Below are 23,787 nucleotides of genomic sequence, written 5' to 3' on the forward strand. Positions count from 1 at the left end.
TGAATAAAACTGTTAAAAAACAGATTTTATTAATATTAATATACCTAAAATAACTCAATTAACGTGTCACGAGTAAATCTATCTAAATCAAAACAACCATTTCAGCTTTCAGCCTCGAAAAACGTTTTATTTATTATACAGGTAATACAATTTCAGCGATGGCTTGACGGGGCCACGGGGCAATACCAGTGCGCTCTATCTGAAAAGTTGTTCCGTAGACTCTTGTTTATTTAATGTGTTTAAATTAAAATAAATTTTCATTTGAAGGACTGAAAGTATTCAGGCCTCCCAGCTGGGAAAAGAAAAGGTGCTAAAACACCAAAATACCCCATTAAATCCGCTTGAACAGGAGAACGCAAAAAAGTTGGGTTGGGCAGCACCAGTCGCTATTTAAGGCGGTGGCGGGTTTCCACCCTCCCTTAAGGGAATGGGAAAACGCCACAAAAAAATTAAATTCTGCTATATATTTAAATATGCAGTTACGACCAGTAACGCATTACATTTGGTGACATCTCTTGCGTAGATCAAGAAATAACACTATGGTTCAGCTATAAAATAATTAGGTAAAGTCAGTCTCAAAAATTCCAAGTAAGTTGACCATATTTCTTTTCAGAAACGAATAGTTAAATAACCTCCTATATATTATTATATCGAATAGTTCGACCCTAGCCTGCAGACCAGAAAAAGAAAAAACTAGTGGAAAAGGCCCAACAGATGGCGCTACTAGCGTGATTTTTTGAATTTCAGTTTTTTTTTTAATCGAAATTAACTGCTTAGCTTTGCAGAAGACTGCCACTCGTCGTTGGCACCATAGAATAATATAATAGGGGTGAATAAGAATATTGTCCAACTAAACTTTTCTAAATATGCAGAATCATAGAAAAGACTTATAAGTGCTTGTTACATACAGATTTCTGTAATTTCTGGACATATTTGGGAAAGTACAAATTTACAGATATAGATGCCGCTATAAACTCAGTTTATTAGTAAGGTATCCAGTGAACTTTAAGATTAGTTATTTACTTATTTAAACCATAAATTTCTAAACCATAATATAATTAAACTAAGGCTTTCCTAATGCATCATTCCTCACAATCGAGTTCAAATCAGTTATTCCTTACAATACGACCTAATAGTTTAAATATCTGTTTAGCTCAGTGACCTTATACTTTGGAATGTCAAATGACTTTTAATTTTTCCAATTTTCTAAGCAAAAGAAGTGTGAATCAGCAAATAAACGACTCTCTTAAAACGTTTTAAATAAATTTAGTGAAACCATTTGTTGAAATATTTAGCTTTATTATTATTTGTCATATTCATCTAATTTTTTACTAGTGAACCATGCCAAAATATAACAGTAAGTAAAAAAAAAACATATCATAACCTCTAATTGTGACCTGTAACAAAAACAGCCCCCTTTTGACCACTGTTTTAAAAGGTAAATATTCCGAAAATTTTACAAATTCCATGGTTTTTAGTTAAAGTGAAATGGGGCAAAGAATCCTATCAAGTGGAAGTAAACACAGATGAGTCTCCAGAGATTTTCAAGGGGCAAATTTTTACATTAACAGGAGTCTTACCAGAGAGACAGAAAGTTATGCTTAAGGGTGTTACATTAAAAGATGATGACTGGAGCAACTTTAAACTTAGAGATGTAGGTATCTAATTTCTTTGTTTCCTTTGTGTAATTATTAATATCAAGATTCATAATTTGTTAGTGAGTTTTTCAATTTAATAGTACAATGTAGCTGCAATTTTCCTTTTTTGTTTTAAATGCTTTCTTTCTGCCTAAATAATCATGCATAAAGAAATTTAGGTCATGAAAATGGCTACAGTGACTCAGCTTAAATGATGCAGTAGCTATTTAAATAAATTAACCTTTTTCTGAGATTTAATATTTATTTCAAAAGAATGAAATACTAGAATTAAATTAATGTAAATAAAATTATAGAATCCACTGAGAGATATAAAGAGATTATGAGGTGCTATTTTCTATATTCTAACAGAGGATATTCACAGGCAACTTATTCCAAAATTTAAATAGAATAAAATGTTTTTTTATCAAAAGAACCAAATTCCAAATAGTATAAAACTTATCAGCTCTTATTTAATAAACAGAAATTAGTATAAAGCATGTGTTAAAGAAAGTCGGGGATCTTTTTAATAATTTATGAATGCACTTTTTTATCAAAAAGTGTTTCAAATAAAAATTATAGATCTACATTATGAAGATAATGTTGCACAGAAGGCATCACAACAGTATTTTTATTTAAAATATTTGAATATACCATTGCTACATTGTGTGTCTAAAAGCCAAATTATCACGAAAATGGCTAACTTGAGTGTGTTTTAATTTAACAAAAAGACCTTTTTACTTAAAATTCATAAATTTTTTTTTTTTAACAAAAAGTAATAAACTACAGTGACAAAAAAGTTGTGGACATATTAAAACCATTTGACTGCACTTCTGTAAAGAGCCTTCTGAAGGCGATAGTGAAAGGATGTGCATGTTTGAGTTTCTCATCCCAAAAAAATTCCTGGATACAAATTTTTAAATTAATATGTTAAAAAATGATGACTGGACTAGATCTGTACATTTGGAAGATAACTTTGCACATACAGGTGACATCACAATGGTAGTAGGAACTAAAGTTCAATAATTTTTTAAATGGAATTTTATATTTTTTATGCATTTCTGAATCTACACAAAATTTTACAATGGTTTAAAGAGTATGAATTGAATTGAATTGTCGAATCAGTGGGCTGCCAAGGCAGTTGTGCGTATAAGTCTCCTAGTGGACCCATCATGCCCCACCGGGGGTTACCAGAGCCCAACAGCCTTAGAGAAACCGATAAGGCTCTCTGGTCACTCGGTACACTAAAAGTGTTACCCCTTCAAATTAAAATGGGCATCCCTCAGGGGACTGTTCTGGGTCCAATTTTATTTGTAGCATATGTAAATTCCTTAACCAATATGTCAATACAAAACGGTAGTACTATCTCTTATGCTGACGACACAGCAGTAACTTTCTATAGGGAAACATGGGATTTGGTGAAGGAACATGCTATAAACGGTATAAATAAAATAAAACACTGGCTAGACTCATTTAAATTATCATTAAATATCACTAAAACTATTTATATAGCATTTTCCCTCACAGCTGCAAACCGTCCATCATTTAATAGTATTTACATAGATAGTCTTATGGATAAACTTTATGAAGTTCACTCTACAAAATATCATGGAATTTATATTGACAAACACTTAAAGTGGGACCACCACATCCTTAGACTATCAAAAAATATTCGAAAACTAATATACAAGTTTTATGTGCTCAGGGAAATATTAAATAAACAACTTTTGATTTCGATTTATAAAGCAATTGTGGAATCACCACTAAGGTATGGTCTAATTCTTTGGGGTGGGATATACCAAAACACATTGACTTCTTTAAATGTAACCCAAAACTACATTTTAAAAGTTATTTTCAAAAAAAACAAAAGATTTTTTACTGCATTACTTTATTCCAGAAATATTTTTGATGTATGCACATTATACTGTTGGTCGCTCTGTATATATATTCACAAGTCGAATAAATTTAAGAACTTTGTTAATCATCAGTATCAGACTAGATTAAATGTAAATAGACACTTATCAATTCCAACTGTTGCCACTACTATGAAATTAAAATCAATTTTTTACCACGCACCCAAACTGTACAACTTATTACCACCATATATTAGACATACAAAAGCTGTCAAAAAATTTTGTAAAATATCTGGGGATTACATTTATGATCATTTACATGTATTTAAAAAACTACTTACTGTTAATTAATTTTCATATTTCATAGCTTTAGGCATTCATACATGATCGTGAAGGATTTTTGTTTTCTAATGTTTAATTATTTATTGGGTGTTAAATGGAAACTTTGCAATAGTTAGTGGATGGGACATATTTTGTTTAAATATTTATTTTTATAAAATTGTTTTTGATTTTTTTGCACATACAGGTATTTGGTTACCTAGGTGCACCTTAAAATGTACTGAGATAGATTATAATTATTGCATTTTATTACACATACTTTGTAAAAGCTTATATATAATATATCCGATTGATTGAAAAAAAAAAAAAAAAAAAAAAAAAAAAGGTATTTGAACCTGGCGCGCGTGAGTTCTGGGCACTCCCCGACTACATGGTCAATGGTTTCATCCTCCTCACAGCACCATCGGCATTCCAGGTTGTCCGCAATACCGATAGTATGGAGATGCTTAAGTGCCAGTGACCGGTTAAAAGACCTGTCCTTTACCTTTGCGGCCGTGATAGCCTTAATGGCAGCTCTGCTGTCTGAGCATATTGATACGACTGTATTGCGGTGTCCGCAGCTTAGGATTTTCTGTCCGCATTTTAATACAGCGAATATTTCGGCCTGGAAGACGTACTGGTATGTGGGATCCCACGACAAAGGCCTGATCCAGTTCTGTTATTCATTCTGGAGCCATCTATGTACCAGATGGTCCCCCTATTTAGCAATGCAGGTCTGTTGGAATGCTGCCACTCCTCTCTACCTGCAATGTGCGTCACGAATCCCTCGCAGTCCACAGTCACTGGAGCCATGCAGTCACTGCCCATCAGAAGGAGAGGACATTCCTGTATGGCCCGTGACCAAATGTTTGCGTGACCGGTCTCATCAGCACGTAGTTCGTCGAGGACGTATAGCCTGTACGCAGTCCTTATTGCCTCGAATTGCACAACGAGGTCTAGGTTGGACTCTGTCCAGTTGAGCACGAATTTTCGCTTTCTCCGTACATGGCCACCAAACGATAGCCCCGTATGTGAGAAGAGGTCTCACAATGCGCTAGTAGATCCAGTGTCCACCTTCATTCTGGTGTCTGCATGATCGTACCAGGAGAGTTTGGGATCTAACTTGATTCCCAGAAATCGAACTGTCCTGGAGTAATGCAGCTGATGCACGCCACCTAGAGATATAACAGGGGTCGTGCCAAAGTTACGTCTCCTCGTGAATAGTAGGAGCTCTGCTTTTTTGGGGTTAATGCTGAGACCCCCCGAGAGGCACCATATGTCCACCATACGCAGGGCTCTCATCATAGTGCCCCGCATTGAGACGGCGTCTGTCCCCGGGCAAAGGATTACTAGATCTGTTTAGGCCAGCATTGTGCTATAAAAAAAGAAATGATGCAAAAAAAGTACTTAAACAATAAAACCTATTTAATTAAATGTTGAAAATGGCTCCCTTGAATGGTTTGGCAATGTGTCAAATTGTAGTAAAGAGCATTTGCTACATTTTCTAACATATCAATTCACATTCTGCTCAAATTCTGTCTTGTAATATGTTAGTATTTTTCAGCTTTGTTGCATAAACTTTATTTTTTAAATACCCCCAGAGAAAGTAGTCTAGAGGTTATTTTCAATTTCACCACTTCTGCCAATCCACCAATGTAATGAATGGCCGGCAAGAAGCCCTAATCTAATATTGCTCTTTCATATTATCAAGCTCATTCACATAGTCAAACCAGCTCCCTGCTAAAATGCTTGACTCAAAGTTCTTGGTTTGAGCATGTTCTATTGTGTCATTGTCAAATTGGATACATTTTCTATTATTTATTCTGAGACAAAGATCATTTGAGTATAGGCTAAATAAAAGAGGTCCAAGTATTAACCCTTGAGGTACACCTGATGAAATAGTATGTATTGAGGATGGTTTGTAACATGAGGCATGTTATTGGCTTGTGCTATCAATTGTTATTGTTACTATCAGATTTTTAAGGAATCTGTGATCACCAAAAATTTGTTTAATTTTAAAAATTCTTCCTACTATTCTTTTAAAATAAAACCTTTATTATCAGTATCCTTTTTGTAAACTCCTCCTTTATTTGTAATAGAATGCCACAGTACTCTTAATGGGAAGCAAAGAAGAGGATGTACCAAAAGAGCCTGTAGAAAAGACTGTTTTTGTTGAGGATATGAATGAAAGTGAATTAGCAACAGCTGTAAGTGTTGCCTAATAATCCTAAACAATCTTTTAATACCATAATTTTAGCTGGATCTTCCTGCGGGACTTAATAATTTAGGAAACACATGTTATATGAATGCGACTGTCCAGTGTCTTAAGACTGTACCAGAACTCAGGGATGCATTGCAAAATTTTCAAGAGGGTACGAAACATCAACAAAAAGTATATTTGTGACTTTCAAATATTTGTTTAGGTGTAGCAGTCGCAGGTGGAGTTATTCCAGCTCAGTCTATTACAGCTGCGTTGAGGGATTTGTATGCTACCATGGATAAAGGACACACAGTGCCCCCTATAGTTTTATTACAGGTTTTGCATATGGCATTTCCAAGATTTGCCGAGAAAAATGAACATGGTGGCTTTGCACAACAGGTAAGTGTCTCTAAATCCACCATTTTCGGTTTTTGTTAATATTGGAATAAAAAAAATATTACTTTAGTCATTCATTTACTGTTCAAATCTTGAAAATAACTTGTCTACACAACCATACAATGTTGAGAGACTCTTAAAAAATATTCTTAATTCATTTATCACTTTTATTTTAATCCTGTTATAAAATAATGCCAATAAACCACTTCTCAAAATAATCACTCCAATACAATGGAAAACTTAAACAATTTTATTATTGATTTAATATATTGGCATATCTATGAAAATACTACAGGGTTGTTCCTTATATTTAGACAAAGCCTAGCTCAGTTATTAAACAGGCTGGAAAAAAAAATGTATATAAAACTTGTACGGTTTAACCTTAAATCCCCAGTAAATGTTCTAAGATATAATACAGGCGTATCGCAAAGTTAATAATAAATACAAAACGTATTTTTTTAATGAAAAAGCTTCTTCTGATTTCAAAAATATATAATATGTTAATATTGGGTTTACCTCTTTTGAAATATTTCCATTTTTTAGCCAAAAAAAATAAAATAATTGCTGTAAAACGTTTGTTTTTGCTGTATGTGGCCGCCATTATTTTTAATAAAGTTTCTATAATCTTTGTCTAATTTTAACAGATCATTGAAAATACCTAATCTGAAGATGTTCTTCATTTAAGTAGTTTATACTACTTTGGATTTTTTTCCCTTAAATCCTCCAAAGTTTCACTTCTTTCTTTATAAACTTCATTTTTTTAGATACCCTCCCCCCTATAGAAAACGGAGTTTAGATCAGGGCTGTTTGGTGGTCAGTAAATGGAACCATGAGTTCCAATCTACTCATTAAAACGTTTATTTAAAAAAATTCTTTAATCAGGGCCGTTCCAAGAGCCGTTCCTGATTTTTCGTTTTTTGCTCCTGTTTTTTCAGTTCAAATGAATCCACTTGAGCGCCACTGGTTGGAAATAAATATATTTAAAAAAATTATCTTAGCCTTAGAGTTATTTCTTTTTTCAGGATGCTAACGAATTCTGGACAGAACTGGTCAGAATGTTACAACAAAAACTACCCTCAAAATCAAACGAAGGCAACGATAGTCAAGAAAAATTTAAGTAAGATTTCGAAAATCTTCCTATAAATTTTACTCTAACGTAAAACTCATTTCAGATCAATTATAGACCAATTCTTTGGAGGTACATTTGACGTCGAATTAAAATGTGATGAGGCTCCTGAAGAACCCGTCACGAAGAGTAAAGAGCAATTTCTGCAGCTGAGCTGCTTTATGTCCACAGACGTTAGGTATATGCATTCTGGATTAAAAAGTGTAAGTTCTTATTTATTCATCTTATTATAACGTTTTTATTTTATACGGATTTCAGAAAATGCAAGAACAAATAACCAAGAAATCACTGACCTTAGATAGGGATGCAGTTTATACAAAAACCGTAAGTTACAAGTTCTACTGAAACTTTTCCTTTACTAAATTTGAGTATTTCTTAGTCAAAAATTAGCAGGTTGCCGGCCTACCTGACAGTCCAATTTGTAAGATTCTTTTATAAAGAAAAAGGAGCGATAAACGCAAAAGTTCTAAGAGACGTTAAATTCCCAATGGAGTTTGATGCTTATGAGTTGTGCTCCCCTGAATTGCAAGAAAAATTGACGCCAGCGAGGTTAAAATTTAAGGAACTAGAAGATGCCCTGGTTTACGAGAATACCAAAGAGAAGAAAAAGAAGGAGGAGCCAAAAGATAAAGTGGAGAAGAAGTATGCACCTTATTGGTTTGAAAATGGTGAGTTGGGTTTCTATAAATATAAGTAATAATTAAAGTAATAATTAATCGTACATTTTAAACTAGCCGTTTAAATTATACTATGTAATCAGCGTGATATATTGTCATATTCCTAGAAAGGTAGTTAACTAAAGAGAAATACAGTACTAAGCACAAGTGCAGCAACATCTTATTTCTTTAATAAAAAGCCAGACTAGTTGACTATTGCTCACAAATGAATCCCCACATTCTTTATTTACGTTCAGAGTAATGCAAACACATCTTTGGTATTTTTTTTAATTCTTGTCACAAAAAAATTGCTTATATTTGCAGCAAACAAAAGTAGAGAAACATTTATAAACTCAGTAGTATATATTGGCTTGTTAGATGCAATAGACAATAAATCATATTTGGTTAATTTAATAAAGAATATACTGTAAATATTATTTTGCTGTTATGTGTAAAACAGTTAATAGTATCAAAATATTAATCGTTAGAATTAGATCTACCTTCTCATATAGACAAATCTCACCGCCTTTTGTCAATATGTCCATGAAGCTTTCAACAAAAAATCAAGTTGACGTTGACATGGAAAAGGCTTTTGATAGAGTGAGACACTGCATGATTTTAAAATCTTTGTCAGACTTAGATGTACCTACATTATTAAATTGAATAGGTCATACTAGTCAGAGATTTTAACAAGTTGAGATCAAGGGATCGGGGTCATTTATCTTTAAGAGCGCCTCTGGGGTTCCACAGGGTTTCAATATTGGTCCCCTTTTATTTTTGGCGGCCATTAACGGCTCTTTAAATTAAATGTCAGTAAGTGTGCTTGCATGTCATTTATCCTCAATAGTAACCTTAATGAGTTCAGTTATGTGGAACTAGAAAGAGTAACCAAACAAGAGGACATTGGTTTAATTTATATGCCTCAGATATGATATTGATTCAACTAGTCTCAATAACTCATCGAGAATAAGCTTAAATTACCATAACTTCTGTATGATTTATGATTGTTGTTTGTTTTAATTTTAATCATTGTTATTTTATTATTTTAATATGTGTGTTATGTTAGTATCCGATATGACTTAGTCAGGATATTTTACTTTGTTTTTTAGTTGTTTTTTCCCTATTAGCTTAGTATACAAGTATTTTATTTTAGGTTGGTATCTGTAAGCTTTTTGGCAGATGATACTGTTACTAATGAATAAATGCAATTAGATGGGTCGGTTGTTTCCAAAACTATAAAATTGCACCGTACCATAAACTTAATATTCAATATCAGACCTATTTGAAGCAATCTGAATGTGTTAGGAAATGTGCTTTTCGTCACACTAGATTTTAAGTTTCAGAATTTATCACGTTCACCGATATTACCCTTCATGCAGTTTTTAATTACATGCATCTCCGCGATTAGGGAATATTTGTCAATATTAAATAATTTTCTATAGTGTTCTATAAGTTTCACTCCCTACTGTTGTATCCATTTCAAAAAAATGATCTATTGCGACAGCGAATTTTTTGACTGATTTCAGAATAGTTATTTATGTAACAAGTGTGTAAATGAGCCTTTTTTGATGAATGGGAAACTTTACGGTAAACAAAACGTCAAAACATTTGTTGACAAATTAAAAATTAAACGTCAAATAACTTTTAAAATCACTTTTTACGCACTAGTGCGTACGAAACTTTACACACCCTGGGTGTAAAGTGGGTACTTTACGCATTTTAGTAGAAAAAATATATTTTTGTATGATTGACAATATTGTCAAGAATGCAATAATATCCATTGGCCAGAATTGTTTTATTTCATTAAAACTTGTTCCTGTAGCAATATCGACATTACTGCGTATTGATGTAAATTAATTAAAACATACTTTCTAATTAATTAAACAGATCTTCCTGTATCTAGGATAATATAATTTTCTTGTGCCATTTTTCTAATATCTTATCATAGTTCATTAAGTGGTTATTCATTTCTTTTACTTTCCAGAGTTTTTATAGGTCCATCTATTATTTTTGTGGATGCTCCTAACGTATTTGCTTTGTCCTGCTTTGTTTGCTTAAAATATTGACAAATGTCAACATTTCAGTTAGTAAAAATGGATTCGCCAAAAACTTGCTGGTTTTTATTATAAGAGACCAAGCGCCTCTACGACTTTTCTATTTAAATTTTCTTCAATTTCCTTTATTAAAACTAAAATAATTAAGGAATATTTTTTTAGCCGCTGGACAGTTATTGCTTCTACAACTCCATCTTGTGCCTTAAATCGTAATTTTGCAAGAGTAACTTTTTTTTCCAATTAAATGGAGAATCTAACAGTTGACTTCTTATAAAAACATATTTTATCACCCCGCACATTTGAGACAAAAAAGTCCCTCCGCATGTTACGCCACTGGCAATTTTTTTAAAAAATGGTTTGATTAGTAATTGACAACTCACTACAATAACCTGCATGCGAAATTTTATTTAAATTGACCTGGTAGTTTAAAAGTTATGATAAATAAACAAATAATTATTCTTAACTTTAACACCCTGTATCTTTGTTATTAAACATTTCTGAGAAAAAAATTTATAATGAAAGTCTATTTCTTTTTAAATTATCTATCACGTATTAAAATTAATGACTCAAACTGGACCACCAAGTGCCCACTTATTAGAATAGAAGAGAGTTTCCAAGTCATGTTCTAAAAAAAGAATGATATTTTAACTATAGCCTTCCATAAACTTTCAAGCAAGAATTATATTTATAAGCAAGGTTTCAATGCAATCTAAATGAATTATCTTAAAAATAATACAAATCCTTCTAACTATACTCTATTTCAGAAGTGTATAGAGCAATAAACTGGGGAATTCCGTTCTGTTTGGCTACATTTCGTGGTAGTTCATAGGCACAGGTACTTATAATATTTATGAATTTAATTTTCACGGATTAAATGCCTTTATTTTGAAAGAGATTAAATACTAAATAAATACTTTTAATCCTTTTGTATAGGTACCTATCTTTTAACGCTTTGTAACATGCAAAAATGGGGTCAGGTAATATATACAGACTATAAATACTTTTAAATCATATTTTAAACGTTAGTAGTCACTGCTACGCTGTAGTGTAATCACAATATTATTATCCCAATATTTAAAAAATGGAGGTATTCAGTCCAACGAAAAGATGTACTAAAAATTCTCCACTATCGTTGAGTGAAAAAGTTATTATTTTAAATGTACATGATTGCATAAAACACGATTACACTAGTTTTACTGTGCAAGAAATTGTTGAAAAATGTTCTCGAATGAGTGGAATCGGAAAGTCCACCATTTTCAAATTGTTGCGGGAAAGAAAAGTAGCAGGTCAAGTGGAATCTCCCAAGCAAAAGCCAGGACGACCTACAAAAATCCTTGATGAAAATGCTAAATGTATAATTCGAAGAAAAGTTCACTCTTTTTATTTTAAAAAGGAAATACCCACCCTAGACAAAATTTTAATGGAGCTTGGCCGAAAAATATGGATTTTGCCTGGGAAAAGCATAACCGCAAAGCACTTTTACTGGAGAGCGACGAAATTGTTTGTTGGAGACGACAATACTTGAGAAGTATCAAGCAGTACCGCAGGGAGCAAAAGAAAGTTTTTTATCTTGATGAGACGTGGATTAACGAAGGTTATATAGTCCAAAAAATGTGGCAAGACAAAAATATAACCAGTGCTCGCCAAGCTTTCATAGAAGGCCTGTCTACGGGTATTAAAGTACCTTCGGGAAAAGGAAAAATACTTATAATCACACATATTGGAAGCGAAGAGGGATTTTTAAAAGAAGGTCTGCTAACCTTTGAGTCGACTCGCACAGGAGATTACCATAAAGACATGAACTCAGACGTTTTCGAGGACTATTTTGGTGAAATGATAAAATTTCTTCCGGCTAATTCGGTGGTGGTTATGGATAACGCAAGCTATCATTCACGGCGAATAGAGAAGACGCCAACTTCAAGTTGGAGAAAGCAAGAAATTATCGATTGGCTGACTGCAAAAGGTATTGCGTTTGAAGCAAATTTGATAAAAAAAGAACTGCTGGCAATAGCAAACTTACACAAAACTCGTTTCATGAAATACGCCGTGGAAGATATAGCCGAAAAATATAATATAACTGTACTGCACTTACCGCCATATCATTGCGAACTAAATCCTATAGAACTGATATGGGCGCAGGTAAAAGGATTTGTAGCAAGACAAAACACGACTTTTAAAATGAAAGATGTTAAGCTACTGTTTGATCAAGCCATTACGGAAGCGACACCAGAGAATTGGCGAAAAGCAGTCCAGCATGTAATTAAGCAAGAGGACAAAATGTGGGATCTTGACAACCTCATCGATCAGACAGTGGATCCTTTAATTATAATGTCAAGAGGTGATGACAGTTCGTCAGATGACGAAGAAGACTACAATCTATTATAATTTAAAATTGTTATACACTGTTCAAAAAGTGCCAGATCCAAAAGTGACATTTTCAACTGTTTTACTCTACATATTATGTTCAATAAATTTGTGAAAAAAATATATTATTCCATTTAAACAAAAGTAACTTTCTAAAATAAAATAGCATTTAAGTACATTAATTATAAGGTAAAAAACAAGTCCCAGTTGCACGCCTTTGGCGAACTGTTTTCAATGTTTATCAGTGGGTAACAATGGGCAAAACTCATAAATTGACCCAAAACCGGGTGGCACTACCTGCAATCAACGAAAAGAAAGAATTTTACATTGAAACTAATACCCAACTAAGGTAGTGGCATAAAATATTGGTGGATCACCAGGTACCACTTTTGCATACCTAATGAGGTTTTATTCCTCTACACACTTCTGAAATAGAGTATAATTAATTAAACCAAGTCAAATTGACTAATTATAGTTATTAAATACAGATACTAACTCCGTCAACAAATTTCGATAATTTAAAAATTTGATGGTTAAAAGGTGGCTGATAAGATGTGCTGATGAATTCAATGTTTGATATCTCAAAATATCTACCTCTCAACCATAAAATATCGTCAGGGTTATTGGTTTGCTAGTAATATCATTGACACTCATTTCATTACAATTTATTTTTCTAAGAGTAATTTTTCGTACTGTTTAAGTAAAAGATCGGTGCATTTTTGATATACGAGGGTGGTCCCAGAAGTATCCGGCCTGACCTAGAGATGTCGGTAGTAGTTTGAAAAATATCAGTACATTAGAAAGTATACAATCTATAAAGCATACGTTTCAAGTTTGAAGACGCCACGTTGTTTAATATTTGTTTGGCAGCCATCAATAGTGAACGTTTTCAGTGAATTTGAGAAAATTGGTCTTTGAAAAAATGTGATACAATACTTTTATTTGAAAGGCCTCAGCCCAACCAATATAAAAGCTGAACTGGATTCTACTCTGGGTGAGTCTGCTCCTTCGTTAACAACAGTAAAATATTGGGTAGCAGAGTTTAAACGAGGCCGTACGAGCTGCCAAGACGAGCATCGCAGTGGTCGACCAAATGAGCTGACGACTCCAGAAATTTTAAAGAAAATTCACAAAGTGGTACTGGATGATCGTCGACTGAAAGTGCGCGAGCTAGCGGACATAGTAGGCATTTCAAAAAGTGCGGTACATCGCATATTAACTGAAAATTTTGACATGAGAAAGCTGTGTGCAAGATGGGTGCCGCGGTTGCTCACACTCGAGCAAAAACAGTGTCGTGAAGATGTTTCAATTGAGTGTTTAGCGAAATTTAGTAGCGATAAAGCAGAATTTTTGCGTCGTTTCATAACCATGGATGAAACATGTACATCACTTCACACTTGAGACAAAAGAACAATCAAAACAATGGACTCAAAAGGGAGAACCGGCTCCAAAGAAGGCGAAAACCGTTTCATCTGCAGGCAAGGTTATGGCGTCGGTTTTTTGGGATGCGCGAGGGATTATTTTCATTGACTATTTTGAAAAAGGTAAAACTATCAACGGCGAGTATTATGCGAACTTATTGAAACGTTTGAGCGAAGAAATCAAACAAAAACGGCCGCATTTGGTTAAGAAGAAAGTGTTGTTTCATCAAGACAAAATCACCAGCTCACAAATCCGTTATTGCAATGGCCAAAATTAACGAATTAAAGTTTGAATTGCCACCTCATGCACCCTATTCGCCAGATTTAGCCCGCTCAGATTATTTTCTGTTTCCAAACTTAAAAAACTCGCTCAGTGGTCAAAGATTTTCCAGCGATGAAGAAGTGATGTCTGCAGTTAAGGGCTATTTCGAGGCGCAAGACAGTTCTTATTATAAAAAGGGTATCGAACTTATAAAACATCGCTGGGAAAAGTGTAAAGAGTTGAAAGGAGATTATGTTGAAAAATAAATACATTTTTTTCCAAAATTTGCGTGTTTTCTTTCTTGGGTCGGGTACTTCTGGGACCACCCTTGTATAGCGTGTTTATAAAATTTTAATAAAGTAATTTTCTTTTATTAGATCTGGGCAGCAATAATAGCGGTTACTACACTTTACAAGCAGTGCTGACCCACAAGGGGAGATCTTCGTCTAGCGGTCACTATGTCGGTTGGATCAAAATAGCCAACGGCAAATGGGTGAAGTGTGATGATGACACGGTCACCCCTGTGACGGAGGAGGAGATTTTAAAACTCTCTGGGGGAGGTAAATATATTATACATCAACATAATACTATTAAAATAGCATAAGAAAGAGATTATACTAGAAGACTTCTCGGCCATTTCAAGCGATTTGGATTTTTTTTATAATATACGAAAATGCATTAAAGTATATTTTTAAACCATATATTTATTGAATGTCATTTAATTATTGTCATAGAAACTTATAAAAATATATAAAAAATAACATCCGAAAAAAACTGGGACACTCACTACTTTCAGGTTTGTATTAGCGGGTTGTTTTAGGAAAAAATAGTTAACTTTGTATAGTTGGCCATGGATTAAAACAAGTGATACATTGAGACGCTGTCATGGCAGAGTAAATGTCAGTGGTTTCAAGTTTTTTCAACACCACCGAAATAAAGAAGGCCGAGGTGCTCTGACGTCACTAGAGTAATACGTCACGCAAAGAAGGCGAAGAAATTCGCTACCGCTTTCCCCCTTCAAATCTTATAATGGAACGACCCATTTCTTGTTCCTTTGCCCGAGCCTCGGTGCCAAATCAACCGCAATATCATTGAAAATATATTCGGCGTAATACTTATTGACCGCGACATCTTTGGTTATTATACCCACATTGTGGCAACAATGCTGACTCTTTTACACTTTACACATTTTCCCGTTAGAAGGGTGTTTGTTGTTGACAACTTGTAAGTGTATTTCAACAGGTGAATATAACAGGTGTTTCGGTGCCGGTTTCGGTGTTATTGTGTTATTATATAAATTAAATATTGTATTATCCGACTGCCATTCGAAATTATGCCTAATAAGTGCGGTGTACCGGGTTGCAAAGGCAATTAAGATGCCGAACATACTCGGCACATGTTTCAATTTCCGAAGGATGATGAACTGTGTAAAAAGTGGCTAAGAATGATTCCTAGAGACAATTTTAAAACCTACCCAGTATTGTAGGGTTTGTGACGAACATTTTGCCAAGGAAAATATAATTTGGGTGACAACATATTTTGATGAAAAGACAGGCAAGACTTTACAAGTTCCATTAAAATATCCCAAACTTCAACAAGGTACAATCCCTGTAAAGTACCCTATTTGTCCTTCATATATTTCAAAGTCTATACCAGTTATTAGGAAAAGTAGAGATGAAAAGAAAATTGAAATTGAACAACAAAATTTGTCTCTAGCAATTCAAAACAGTATTGATGAATTTTCAGCCTATCAAAAAACTATAACTTTTAAAAATTTCCAACAATTTTTACCTATTTTTAATGCAATGGTACTGCCTAATGATTGGCTAAAATCTGTTAATAATACCCAAAATGATATTGTATTGTATAAATTAAAATACTCACCCCCACCAATCATAACTTACTCTCTTATTATAAACCAACATTTAAAACTAGAAACTTATTTATATGGTCAAGACATAGTATTGCAGATAAATAAATTTAAAACTCCATTCACTATAAGTAATATTAATGATTTATCAGATTTGTTAAATGAAATTAATAAATTGAATTCAGAAAATCAAATAGAAAACAATAATGAAATTAATTCACAGGAAAAAACAAATATTATAAACCAGATTTGCAATATGTTGGAGTCTATTAAATGTGAAGATTTTAATAAAACATTATCTTTTATATCTTTTATATTTTATTAATTAAAATTATTCATATTACCTAAAAAAAGATATCATTACTCGCCTGACACAATTTTTTGCTCTATATTAAATACAATAAGTGCACATTCCTACAGGTATTTAAGGGGGTTTGGACATTTAACATTGCCGCATCCAGATTCTTTAAAAAACATTGGTAACTCTTTTTTGTCAGACCCTTGCGTTCAAGAAAGACAATAATTTCTTACATATGCAAAAAATGTGTTTAAGTATATCAAAGAAAATGAAACATATATGATTTTGCTTTTGGATGAAATACATATAAAGCCATATCTTGATTATAAAGGGGAGAATATTGTCGGTACAGCAATTAACAATAGCACTTTGGCAAATTCTGCATTTACCTTTATGCTAAATGGTTTGTGTTCAATTTTTAAGAAGGTCATCCACATTGCACCGATAGCTAAAATTAATCATGAATTACTGTTCTCTTTCATTAAATCAATAATTGTTGGGCTAGAAGACATTGGCTATAAAATTTTTTATGTTAGAGGTGACAATAATGCTTTTAATAGTAAAGCTATGAGTAATTTTTGCACAAAAAAACAATTAAGCATTGTATATTCTCATCGTGTAGAGGACAAAAGACCACTTTTTTATTTCTCTGTACATTTACTTAAATGTATAAAAAATAACTGGATGAACATTAAACCTAATAAAATATTAACATTTCCTGATGTTGGCACTTTTGGTTTAAAATATGCCTCGTTCCAAGCTTTAATTGAGCTCCATAATACTGAGAATAACAAGTTACTAAAACATGGTTATAGCTTAACTCTGAAATCTCTGTTTCCTACAAATTTTGAAAAACAAAACGTAACATTAGTTTTAAAAAAAATTTCAACTCCTATTTTTGCAATTACCCTTATTGAAATGAAGGTTAAACAATTTATTTTTAATTTGTTTACATTCCTCATGATTTTTTTTTTTATTTTATCAAAGCCAAATATTTTTTTTGTTAAAGAATAAAAACCATCCCTTATTTTTTACCCCTTTTTCAGAACCGATATTTCTCAAAAGAAATCCTAACTAATAGTTTATAGGAATGCAACATGTGTACCAAATTTCAAATTAATATCTTAACTTCGTCGAAAGTTATGAGGTTATTCCAGAGACAGATAGAGACACAATTATTTGCCTAAATTAGGTTTTTACAAGTCTTAACACCCATACTCGTTAAAAAACATTCTGCTTTAAATATAACGGCCTATATTATCCTAAATACACGTCCTTATCGCTACCGAGATGCATAAACGTGTGCAAAGCATTCGCCTTCTTGTGATGACGTCCCCGCGGCCTTCTTTATTTCGGTGGTGTTGGTTTTTGTGGTGAATATTAATTTCGCAATCAAAGTAAGTAGATATATTTTTTCATTTAGTGTAATAATAAGGGTTTTTTGTCCTGTTTACAACCAAATTCTTAGAAAAGTAGGCATATCCCACTAAATAATAAAAAGTTTGAACTTTCAATTTTATTTTTTCTTGACTTGAATTTAGGGCAATATTATAGTAAAAGATTTTTTTTGTGTCATGTTACCATTTTGCAAGAAAATTTTTTAAATAAATTGTCCCGTCCGCAACCCATACGTTAAAAAATATATAAAAATAAGATCCTATTAATATATATATCGAAAATATTTAATTTTTAATGCAAAACGGGCTGCAAAGTACTCATTTTAAGTAAGTTTTTTTTTATTTTTGGTGATCTACAGATATAATCATTCAAACCTCGCCTATAGGAAATAGTCTATGAGCGTAAGCGAGAGGGGACATATTTAATACATGCCGTTTCCAATACGCTACAAATTAATACGTTTGGCAACAATGGTATTTCTGCCGCACGGCTCTCCGCTCGTTCATCGAAAAACGAGACAATTCTTATCCCCATCACACTGCACCGCCAGCCAATATGATATTGCATTTTAAACGTTTAACGATAAGGTTATTTTTATTCCTAGCTTCCTGCTTAATCAGCAAAGATTAAATTTAAAACCGCTCGCTATTTTCTTGTTAAAATGTGTTCTCTTGAGGAAAAAAGCAAATTATTAAGTGGTATTATGCCGGCAGTTCTGTCGATAAATATCAGGCAGAATTGCATTCACGTTCAAAAATCGGCCCATTTTCGTACGCAGCACAATTTTCGCAATTATCCATAGGTATAAGACCTTTGGGTGCTTGCAAAACTGCAGGAAATGCTACGCAAATGAGCAACCACCAGTTGTTAGACCGCTAGGCGAAGAAAGGGAGCTTCTAGAGGTTAATGTTTGTGCTGTTGCTGAAATGAACTTTCCTTGTAATAGTACAACCATTGCCAAAGAAACGGGTAAGAAGAGGGGTAAAAGTAAGGGTTAGAAGAATTTTAAAAAGAAATAAGTACAAGTGCTACAAGTTGCAAAAAACCCAAGAAATTTTCCCACAGGACCATGAGAGACGGATGGAATTTTGCCATGAAGTATTAGAAAGGGCAAATCGGGACGAAATGTTTATTAGCAGTTATTTTGTTTTCAGATGAGTCCTCTTTCTCTATTTGTGGTAAACATAATCCGTCCATTACAGTGGGTTATTGGAAAGAAAATAAGCATTTAAGCAAACCAACACATACACAATACCCTCAAAAGGTTAATGTATTGGCTGGCATTTTAGGTGGTGGTTCAATTATGGGCCCTTTTTTATCGATGGAAACCTTAATGCGAACAAATACCTTAATCTTTTGAGGGATGAAGTTCTTCCTGCTATTCGAGGGCTCAATATCAATTTAGAACAAGTTTGGTTTCAACAGGATGGTTGTCCCGCTCATAACGCGTACAATTAGTGGTACGTCAATTTCTCGAAACGTCTTTCCCTGATCGAACAATCAGTGGAAACGGTACTATTAAATGGCCCGCCAGAAGCCCCGATTTAGCCCCAAATGATTTTTTTCTTTGGGGATACCTAAAAGAACAAATTTATAGGCACGAAAATAAAATGAATGAATAATTTAGAAGAGCTTTGTGTTAAAATTAGGCAAGCATTTAATAGTATCTCCATTGAAATGTTGTCGAACACCAGAAGGTCGTTTTATAATCGATTGACGTACTGCACTGCTAAACAGGGTGCGTTTTTTACCCTGACATAAGATAATTTTAATTTTTATTTAATATTATCAAATTAACTTAATTTCTTGCTTTATTTTGAATTATTTTTTTTATTTCCTGTCCAATATTTTGTTAATTTATGTTTACAACATTATTGCAGTTGGTTTTTAGTTTATTTTTTTTCTGTTAGGACAGGCAGCAGCAAAGACTCAAACGAAACAAACATTTTTTTTTAATTTGCCACAGAGCAATGCATCCCCGCTTGAACGCCTTAAGAATACTGAAAGGTTTCGGTTTCAGCTTTCAGCGTTGATTGAAGAGGCGATTCCGTTTTCAATCAACGGCTTCAGGCTTCGGCGGGGTCCGCTGCTTCGAGTATGTTGTCGCAACGTTGCCAGACCTACCGCGATATATAATTCCTATAGGCGAAGTTAGAATGATCATATCTCCACGAAGCTAAAAAAAATATTTTTTTTAAATGAAATTTATTATTATTTAATTTTAAGATAATTTTTCTCGGTCAATCTTATCCCAACTTATGAGTCCATATTTTTTTACAGAAAATATGGCACCTAAGACAAATAAAGAAAAATCTATAGATTTTAGAAGAAAGAGCTCAAAGAGAATGTTGAGAAGCACGTGCGTTTTAAAGAGAAGGATGCCAAAAGAAAAAGAGACAGCAGAAAGAAGCAAAAGGGATTGACTCAGGAAGGTTTTTTTACGAAAGATATGATAAATGCAAAGAAAAGACAGGAAACATTAAGAAAACGGTTGTATCGTCAGAGAAAAAGGGAAGAGTTGCAAGTTGAGAAAATCAAATCATCAGATAATATCAGCTCATTTAAAACGCCACAATCGATGGGAAAGGTGGTAAAGAAAATTAAGTCTGTACTGCCGAAGTGTGCTGAGCAAAAAAAGGAGGTTTTAAAGACATTTTTTTATGCCGAATTTCCAAAAGAAACAAGTTTAGTCTGTGCAGAAAAAGTAACACCTTGGAACAAATTGGAAAGCCAACTTAAGGAAAGTGTTGAACGGTTTTACACCAGGGATATGATAAGTAGACAGGCGCCAGGGAAAAGAGACGTTATCGCTTTAAAAAATGAATCGGGAATCAAAGAAAAAAGCAAAAGCGGCACATGACTGTTACTGTAAAGGAAGCTTATCAGTTGTTTATACATGAAAATCCCGAATTAGATGTTAAACTAACAAAATTTTATGAATATCGACCCAAACATGTCTTGCTAAGTTCCCAAATGCCTCAGGACGTTTGCGTTTGCAAGTACCATGCGAACTTTAATTTTTTGGTTGAGGCTATTTGCAAAAATGTGAAAAATGCAAAAACATGAATTTCCTCGACTGTATGAATAATTTATGCCCAAACTGTGATACCGATATTGAATTTGCTTTGGTGCCTTTAAATACCGATTTGGAGACCGAAATAAAATGGAAAAGGTGGCAAGTCAATCTTCATAAACCCCAGGTATTAGAAGTATCTGGTACTTTAAAAGCTGCTTTGGATCAACTGCAAGAATCTATGGAGAAATTTAAAGTTCATTGCTTTCTAAAAACCACACAAGAACACAATTTTGAGAAAGAAAAAAATAATATAAATGAAGAAAAAGTTGTCCTGCAAGTAGACTTCGCAGAAAATTACTCATGTATAAGTCAGGACGAGATACAAAGTGCGCACTGGAGCCACAATATTTACGGCAGTAGCCTGGCCTAAAAATACCCATCATTCGTTTGCTATTATCAGTGATGAGTTATCACATGATAAGTTTGCAGTCTCATTTCTAAAAGAAATAGTTCATTGGTTAAGAAATGCCTATAGTACTTTGAAAACTGTATCGATATTTTCTGATGGCTGTGCGGCACAGTTTAAAAATAAGTTTACTCTATCGAATTTATATCATTTTCATGAAGATTTCGATATATCTGGCTTTTGGAATTTCTTTGCCACTTCTCACGGGAAGGGGGCTGTAGACGGAGTAGGAGGGAAGCTTAAAAGAGTAGCCTGGGAAATGGTGACAAGTAGAAAACTACTTATTAATAATTCCAAAGACTTTTTTAATGCACTTAATGGTAAAACCAATATAAATCTTATTTACGTTTCAAGCCAAAAGATTCAGGGTAATAAAAACATGTTAACCGCTCGATGGGAAAGGGTCCTGCCCATCGCAGGGCTCCAATCATGCCACTTTTTTAGACCTGCGTCCGAAAAAATATTGGGAATTGGTCAGACCCATCAAAACAATATAAGAAAGATATCTGTAACAAAACATTATAATCATTAATTATTTATTGTTGAACTAATTCGTCGTTATCATTTCCTTTAATTTAGTTGTATTACATAGTATATTGTTATTTATACTAAAATAAATTATAAAAAAATATTCTAAAGTTGTTAAGGTTTTTTTGTCCGGTCCACAACCAATAAATATCATTTTTTAGTTACAAATTCTTAAAAAAAAATTCTTTCTTAATCATTTAATGTGATTTACTAGTATTTTGTTGAAAATTAAAAACGATATCTTTTTTCTTAAAACAACCATTTTTTATTTAAACAACCATTATTTCAGAAATTTTGGTTGTTTTTTTATGTAACATAAATGATACGGAATTTTCCGATCCCGTCCACAACCGTCGTTTATTGCTATTATCTCTACTATAAGAACATGTTGCTTGCATTTATATTTTTTAAAATATTGTCTAATTAATAAACAATATATTTGCTAATTTTGGTGAAGAAATATTACCTAACAAATTGGCAAAAATTTTTTTCTCATATCCTATTTTGTGATTTGTCCCGTCCACATGCTTGAAATGGCCGTTCTGCCTCCTTTAATGCTAAGAAAGTTGCAAAACATATTTTTAAAACAATTTCCTCATTAGTAATTTATATAATATCCTTAGGTGACTGGCATTGCGCCTATGTTCTTCTGTACGGACCCCGTCTCCTAGAAATCAAAGACGTTACGGACCAAACTGAGCCCTTGTCAGAGCCAATGGCCACCGAATAATGTATTAGTCGCTTTAAATATTTTTTTTTTTAAGTGGAACTAATTATTGTATAAAACCGACGAATAATAAAACACGCTTTTTATAGTATTTTTTTGATTTATTAAAAAAACCACACTATATTACAAATATCACTACAAAAATGACAAAGAATGAGAATAAAGGGGCAACCAGGGTAAAAAAAAAGGTTGAGCGAGTGTGTTTTCTGCTTACCCTGTATTTGGAAAATTTGTAAAAGTGGACCGATAAGTGACATATTTTATAGTGCCCAGGATTATACCAAAAGAAGGATCAAAGTACATACAGTAGCGGCCAAATGTAGAGAAACTTTTAATTTTTTAAAAAATTAATTAATAGGTTAAATAAAAAGTTTTAATTTCATCACTGGGTACCTTAAGTTACTTATAATGATATAAAAATAAACATATTCTTTAACACATGACGAAAATACCAAAATATTTTTCATTTTTTTGCGGCCATAAGTAGAGAAACTTTTTTTCCGATCATTCCTAAACAAACAGTTTTTGAATAAAGAGAATAATATTTTAGTCGTGTGTTAGTATTAGTCGAGTAAGATGCCACGAGGTATTCATTTGTCAGTTCAGTTAAAAGAACTAATTATAAAAAAATATCAAGATGGATTGAAACAAAATCAAATTGCAATTGATTTAAAGCTTAATAAAAGTGTTATATCTAAACAAATCAAGATGTACAAAGAACGTGGAGGTTCTTTAATTAAACCTAAGACCGGAAGGCCGCGAAAGACTACTCCTTCAGATGATAAAGTAATAAGAAGATGTTCCCAAAAAAATCCTTTCTTTACTGCCGTGGATATTAAGAAAGGAAACCCTTCCATTTCACTATCCATCCGTTCCATAAGAAGACGCTTAGGCGAAGGAAACCTCCAAGCCAGACGACCGGCAAAGAAACCATTCATTTCCAAGAAAAATCGGCATGCTCGTTTAAAATTTGCTAGAGAACATTCCACTTGGACTTATAACCAATGGAAAAACATACTTTGGTCCGATGAAAGTAAATTTAATTTATTTGGGTCGGATGGAATAAAGTATGTAAGGCGTCCCCCACATCAAAGATTCAATCCTAAATACACTAGGCCAACCATAAAACATGGTGGAGGTAATGTCATGGTATGGGGTTCTTTTTCTGGGCATGGACTAGGTCCGCTAATAAAAGTTGAG

General features: G+C 33.2%; 1 protein-coding gene across 1 annotated transcript; it reads left to right on the forward strand.

Annotated features, from left to right (window-relative positions):
- Positions 1 to 1,173: 1,173 nt before the first annotated feature.
- Positions 1,174 to 22,678, forward strand: LOC126739575 (ubiquitin carboxyl-terminal hydrolase 14). The gene is made up of 11 exons (XM_050445330.1): positions 1,174 to 1,357; positions 1,479 to 1,654; positions 5,905 to 6,012; positions 6,063 to 6,177; positions 6,229 to 6,404; positions 7,424 to 7,518; positions 7,574 to 7,730; positions 7,786 to 7,851; positions 7,907 to 8,195; positions 14,662 to 14,844; positions 22,484 to 22,678. The coding sequence occupies exons 1-11, from the start codon at positions 1,342 to 1,344 to the stop codon at positions 22,588 to 22,590; spliced, it is 1,488 nt and encodes a 495-aa protein (XP_050301287.1). The 5' UTR covers positions 1,174 to 1,341; the 3' UTR covers positions 22,591 to 22,678.
- Positions 22,679 to 23,787: the final 1,109 nt, after the last annotated feature.

The sequence above is a fragment of the Anthonomus grandis genome, chromosome 8 (genome assembly GCF_022605725.1).
Source record: "Anthonomus grandis grandis chromosome 8, icAntGran1.3, whole genome shotgun sequence".
Lineage (NCBI taxonomy): Eukaryota > Metazoa > Arthropoda > Insecta > Coleoptera > Curculionidae > Anthonomus > Anthonomus grandis.